At 31.8% G+C, this 6,788-nt stretch overlaps 1 protein-coding gene across 2 annotated transcripts; it reads right to left on the bottom strand.

Annotated features, from left to right (window-relative positions):
• Nucleotides 1-1,978: 1,978 nt before the first annotated feature.
• Nucleotides 1,979-4,702, bottom strand: LOC129876233 (uncharacterized). 2 transcript variants are annotated; one of them, XM_055951607.1, is made up of 10 exons: nt 4,588-4,702; nt 4,454-4,512; nt 4,317-4,377; nt 4,197-4,236; nt 3,518-3,613; nt 3,401-3,447; nt 3,218-3,278; nt 2,961-3,052; nt 2,663-2,881; nt 1,979-2,290 (listed from the first exon to the last, which is right to left on the bottom strand). In XM_055951607.1, the coding sequence occupies exons 1-10, from the start codon at nt 4,624-4,626 to the stop codon at nt 2,150-2,152; spliced, it is 855 nt and encodes a 284-aa protein (XP_055807582.1). In that variant the 5' UTR covers nt 4,627-4,702; the 3' UTR covers nt 1,979-2,149. The 2 variants fall into 2 exon arrangements, with proteins under 2 accessions (XP_055807582.1, XP_055807590.1); XM_055951615.1 differs by having other exon boundaries at nt 3,401-3,438.
• Between the last annotated feature and the right edge of the window lie 2,086 nt (nt 4,703-6,788).

The following is a 6,788-nucleotide window of genomic DNA, read 5'->3' as shown; positions in this document are numbered from 1 at the left end:
CTCGAGATCAAACCAACCCGACATTATATATATAATTTTTAAAATTTATTTTATACATAAAAGTATTTACTTTGATATAATTTATAAATATTTCTTATGTTTTTTCATAGTTTTTATCTTGTAACATATTATTTCAAGTTTGAAACTTAGAATTTTGAGTGGACCAATGAAGTTTATAGTCCATAGATATTACGAACTCAGTTATAGTCCATAGATATTACTAACTCTAATAAAGCTCAAATAAAAATCAAATCATCACTAATGCTAACCAAAAAAAATTATTCAACACTAAGAATGACAATAATGTTGAATATTTGTTCTTTAGTTTACATTGGTTTAGAAAATTAAAATATATAACCTAATTTTAGTTCTTCTTTAATGTTTTGTCATGTAATTCATACTTATTAGGCTTATTTTAACATGATTTAGTACTTTTAAATTATGATCATGCTCATTATGACATTAATTTGCAATATTTATTTTATGCAATTTCATTATTAAGAAAATTTCAGTTTCATCATTCATCTCATGTTTTGAGTTAATTTTAAAAAAAAACACCTTAGATAGTTGTATTTTGATAGGACTAAAGAAATATTTAAAGCACAAGTTAATTATATATTGTTATGAATACTTTACTTGAAAAACCCGAAAACCCGAGGTTGAAAAACCTGAGTTTCATTACTTTGATTTGGTTAAAAAAATTTAAAAACCCGAGACAAATAATTTGATTTGATATTTGAAAAACTCAAACGAACCCGGTCATGTACACCCATAAGTTCAACCCATTTAACCTCCCCCAATTCCAGCCCATTTAACACTCTAGATCCAGCCAGGTAACCTAAAGGCCTCTTAAATAAGCAAGGGAACTTCCAATAACCACTATTGATCATTCATATTTTGTTGATTTATCTAGTAGATTGTCAACTCTACAAGGTTTAAAATGTGATAATTTATTTAGCTTTCTAGTTAAAAAGTTGAAGGTGTTTTTCAATGAAGATAGTTCATTTCTTGTCTTAATTGGAATATTTTGAACTTTTAGCTTTGTGCTGTTAAGTGGAATTTGTTCTAATGCTGATTTCACAATTACAAGGAATGATCCGTCAATTTCAGAAAGATATGGCATAATGATAGACATGTGGAATAGTAGCTTAGGTAAACCAGAGACAACGATAGATAACAATCCACAGCAGTGTGTGAAATTATGTCATGAATAACCAGATGACAACAAAGGACGAAATAGATAAGAATGAAACAGTTTTATGTAGCGGATGTAGGTTGTGAAACCTATCTATATTTGTTTTTTTTCACATAAATGATATATACATAAGGTTCGAGTGAGAAGCCGTGGGTTATGTGGAACCCCCGACTTCTATATTGTTTTACAATGCTGGCCATGAAACAACAGCAGCCTCATTGACATTGACTCTGTTTAGATTATAGCATGAGATAATTGGTCTAATAACTACACCAACTTTCACAAGGACTGACAAGACAAAGAAACAAGTTTAACATGTAAGGATACTGAAGCAATTAGCCTTTTTACAAGTTGTGAGCACTGATCCTTATGCTGCAGTAACATTAAACAAGCATCATGTCTTTTTGATATAAAAAACACACCTCGTTTAACTGATTTCCTTACTCCAGAAGTTTTTTTCTTTTGACTGTCCTCTACAAGTAAAGACTCTTTGGAAATCGGACATGTTCACTTGTCCAGGGATTAGATCAAGGTTCATTTTCTCCCTTTTCCTTCTGGTGAAGATACAAGTATATACAAGCTTAATACTCCAGTGGTTCACCATCACCTTTCTGTTGAAAGCAGATTTTTTTTTTTTTATGTATTGATTTATCATAAGATGAAAATTGAGCACCTAAATTTTCTAGCCAAACGGTTGGAGTGACTTTTCATATTATTGGAAAGGCACCATGTTTAGCAATATTAACTGATCGACACAGTAAATACAAGCCTGAAACATTGATATTAGTGTACGAAAAAACAAAGAATTTTCATTAATTATGCTAATTGTTCATCATTAGAAAGGGCCAAATAAGTGCATATAAGGGGTAAAAATCTGTGGTAACTTCAAAATAAGAAAAACCCATTGCTATATGTATAACTAAAGCATAATAAATAGCAAGTAAACCAATATAATCAGATAGAATCCAAGAGTGAGTCCACATCTGGTGTTATAATGATACGCTTAGTGAGCTCCCCAATGTTAGAACAATACTTCTCTTCTGTATTAACCGCAACAACATCCTGGGCAAACGAGCAGTCCATACCTGGAGAAACCTGCTGTCCATTTCTAGATGTCAGATGCCAACAAGGCAACAATACAATGCCCCCATAGATTTCTACCTATAACGTGCTTGAATAAATTAGCCTTTTATTTATCTTTTCTTAATGAACAGTTACTAGATCAGTATTTCAATATGTTAAGCTATTTACCATCAGCATAAAGAGTTTATATTTTTTATTTAAGTTAGTGGGTTGGAGTCACAAAAGAAGCAAAAAAAGGTGGGAGCTCCTAGCGAAGGGGCAACTAATCTAACACTTAGCTAAACTAACATATGCCTTAAGAGAAATCATTTTAACTGGAGGTGTATTTTTTTAAAAATTAGTTATGAAACAGGTTGTGGTTATATTGTAATGCAGCACACTTACATTAAAAAGGGTTTCACCAAGCTTCAGCTTAACAGCGCCGCTTTTGTACACCAACATTTTACCCATGTGGCCCATAGGTAACTCATTTAAATTGCAGGCCCTAGCCTTTGAAGGCTTTGAGCTGTTCGCCATCTCACTGCCTTCTGTTTTAACTGATTGCTTCAACATTGGCATGGTTGGTAATTGCACCAAGAACATCTTTTCCTCCAGATTGTCCTCCTACCAATCATTCACGTAAGCATTCATGGAAATTACTTAGTAATAAGTTGGAAGTCAAACTATCAACCAGTTTACTAACCATTAAACCAAGATCCATAGTTGGTTTTATGGAATTCTCATCATAAGTCGAGCTTCGGGAAGCTTCCCCAAATTCTTCCTCGTCAAGAAGTTCTGTAGGGTAAAAGATACATATCAATGGTAATGATCTTCATATTTAAAGAATTAGAAATAAGCAAATCACAACCGAATTGCAAAGAGATCAATTGCTTTTTTAGGCATCAATATGATGTGCTCTTCGGATAGCACTTTGGTTTTTATAGCATTCGCTGAATTTACCTGGATTTCCTGAATAGGGCCTCCTCACAGGAAGAGTTACAGGATAGTTGGTATAATAATCCTGAAATAAAAAATGGATGATAAAACTTCAGGCACAGAAAGCTTGCTTGCATGAGAAATGGGAGGAAATTCAGACAAGAAAGCTAGAGACTGAATACAAAGGGGAAAATGTTTAAAGCCAACCCATGGCTCAATGTATTCTTTCTGCACTCGCTCCCCACCTGCAAAACCTGCATTGTGTCAAACAAGCTGCAATACATCCATATAGCAGAAAGTAAAATGGTTAGAGATAATACTTGCCATGGGACATTGATCCAGAAACCTTGAAATGATGGCCATATGATTTCAATGAAGATGATGATGAACCTCCATAACCAAATGCCACTTGAGTAGGTCCTACGAAAATTCAAGGAAGAAAAATTCTAAGAATTATCACTCAGTTATTAGTAGTATTGATAGCAAGAATATTGACAAACAACACTTATCATAAATCATAAACATACATAAAGTAGATATATTTTTTATTGGTCATTCTTTGCACTACAAATGTTGGGAGAGATGTTCCTAAAATCATTAAGAACTAGACATATAAAAACATACACTGAGGTATTGAATACAGGAATTGTCAATTTCCAATGTTAATGTTGGGGGAGTCAGAATTTCAACTAAGGGATGTAAAAATATAAAGAAGTAAATTTGCATAGAAGTCAAGGAGTGCGAATATATAAAATAAAAAAATATATACCAAGCTACGCAGTGTAAGTCGATCATATCTAGCTCCGCCGCCGAAGACAAAACTAAATTGTAGATTTGAAACTTCTAAAGGGAATTGCTTTTAATAGGACCTTTGTAGTGGTCGAAATAATTTATTTAGAGTAATATTTTCCATAGGTTATAAAATTTATCCAGGACAGAATGAACTTAGATAATTAAAGGTGATTGGAACCGTAAATTTGGGGATATGATAGAGTTTACTTACCTTTCTTTTCAACTTTATGTTTAACTTTTGCAGAAGCTTCCTACAATTATTAGAATGAATAGATTTAAATAAGAGGAAGAAAGAAATCATTAAGCTGCTATAAAACAGGGAAAATCATACATTGAAGCGCTGCATCAATTCGTGTGCTTTAGCGGCATCAACATCAGCTTCAACGTTTTCTCTGCAAATACAAAATTAGAGAATAAGAAAAAGTGAGTACTGGATTCCAACAACTTATTAAAGTTTCAGATTATTACGGCTTAGGCACAACAGCTTTCTGCGCTCTACGAGGAGGACCTTTCGGTGCAAATCTCACCTACAAATAAACATATCATCAAACACAAAATTAATTCGTCCTCTGTTGAACAGAAAAATATTGAAAACTTTTTACCTTTCTAGGTGCTTTAGGAGCCAAAGAATCTGAATCCATGACAAATTAATGCACTAAACTTCTCCCACAAAACAATAAAACAGGAGAGGCTAAACCCTACTCAACCAATGGTTTTAAGCAGAATTATTCAATGTTTTAATATATGTAACAATTAATATATAATTATTCAATGTTTTAATAGTTATATATATATATATATAACTATTAGTATCAATTAAATTTTTCTTAATAGTTTGTTGTCAATCTTTTATGAATTATTGTGCACATATTTTTAAAATTTCTAAAAAATACTTAATCTATCTATCTATCCATTTATATCTATATTATTTTTATCTATATTATTATAAAAACATGAATATAAATGTTGATGGACCAATATTCTTCAATTGTTGAACGACCTTTATACCCTTCATAATTTATGTTACATAAAGGTAAAATTGTAATCAATCAAACATATTATCTATAGTTAAGGGTGTTCACGATTTGGGTAAAAAACGATCCAAACCGAAAAATCAAACCAAATCAATCAAATAAATTAATTTTTTATTTGGTTGGATTTGGTTTGGTTTTACATTTTTAAAAACTCGATAATATTTGATTTGATTTTGATTTTATTCAAAAACACCAAAAAATAACCAAATCGAACTGACAAATTATTACATCATATATTATTTTTTATGAACACTTTTTATGCAAAAATACATCACACTAATTTAAAATAGTAAGGTATGATTCATCTTTTATTTGTACAACCATTTCATTAGCTTATGCATTATTCAGTAAGTTTATGTTTAAGTACATTGAATTAGCTAGCAATATAAGCAGGAAGTTAGACATAATCAAAATTCTGGTATAAGAATTATAAGATCCAAAATAGTATGAAGACAATTTTTTTTGGATGAAGTATTCTCTTTTTTCTCTTTTGAATGAATTGTTTCTTTTATTTTTTTTGTATGGTTAATAACTAAACAACCGAACCAAACCAAATCGAAACTGATAACAACCAAATCAACAACTGTATATTTTATTTGGTTTGATTTGGTTTTGATAACGAAATGATCGATTCCATTGATTATAATCGATAAGAAGACTCACGAGAGGTTAAAATTTAAAACCAATTAAATTGATTTGGTTTTGATTTTTACCAATAACCGATCCGTGAACACCCCTATCTATAGTCCTAGAAAATAGATACATTGATTTTAGACAATTTTGGTGGAAGAAGAATAGGAAGAAAAACCTGGTAACACCACCATGATGCCATGGCTTCTCCTTCTATCTCTCACCCACCACTACTCGCCCCCTTTCTGTTTCCGGCAAATCAACTGCCACGAGCCCCCAGATAAAACCTCACTATTTTTCAATGAACAACAACTTCATTCAGTAACCACACCCGCAAAATTAAAACCAAACACCACCTTTTCTTCTTCTGAAACCAACGAACTAGACCCAAAAAACCCCTGCTGCTTGAAGCCTCTTGACGAACCATATCGAAACCTCCACAAAGAAACAACTACCAACAGCTGTAATATCCCGAGTATGTGAAATTTAGAGTATGATATAATAAGGTAATTAATTAGCCTTGGTTGATTCATTGATGGGTCAAGGGTGATTTTAATTAAGGGCATTATAGACTTTTCTCTATTTTAAGTAGAGAATGAATCTAGACAGTTTTGGGACTAGATTCCTAACCTATTTAATACATAAATCTCTAAATTCTCCTCATTAATTCACAATTCACCTATCACAAAAATTTTCCTCTCTACAAAAAGCTCTCAAGACCTTCATTGAAGAACAAACAAGGATTTTCTCAAATTCTCCATTAATCTTCAAATTATTTTCAATCTTCTTCAAAATTCTTATTCAAGGTATGTGAGTTTCATCCATGGGTACCTTTCACCCATGGAGTTCAAAAAATTCCTTAAATCTTCCATGAATCCCAATTATATCTTTGGGTCTTCTAAATTTCAAATTCAATTGCATGAATTATGATGTATCTTTGAATTCAAATCTATTTTTAGCATAAATTGATAAGTAATTGCAAGGGATTGGTAGATTCTTCATATATAATCACTATATTGCTATTTAGGGCATAAGATCTCATTATGGAGGATGAATATTCTTGAAAAATATTAAAAAATCAAGAAATTCATCGGGAATATGCTGGAGCGATGCGCCAACAATGAGCCAGGAACACTCCC

This window comes from Solanum dulcamara, chromosome 2 (assembly GCF_947179165.1).
Source record: "Solanum dulcamara chromosome 2, daSolDulc1.2, whole genome shotgun sequence".
NCBI classification, from domain to species: domain Eukaryota; kingdom Viridiplantae; phylum Streptophyta; class Magnoliopsida; order Solanales; family Solanaceae; genus Solanum; species Solanum dulcamara.
The sequence above is the reverse complement of the archived record's forward strand: the minus strand, read 5'-3'. Positions and strand labels throughout refer to the sequence as shown.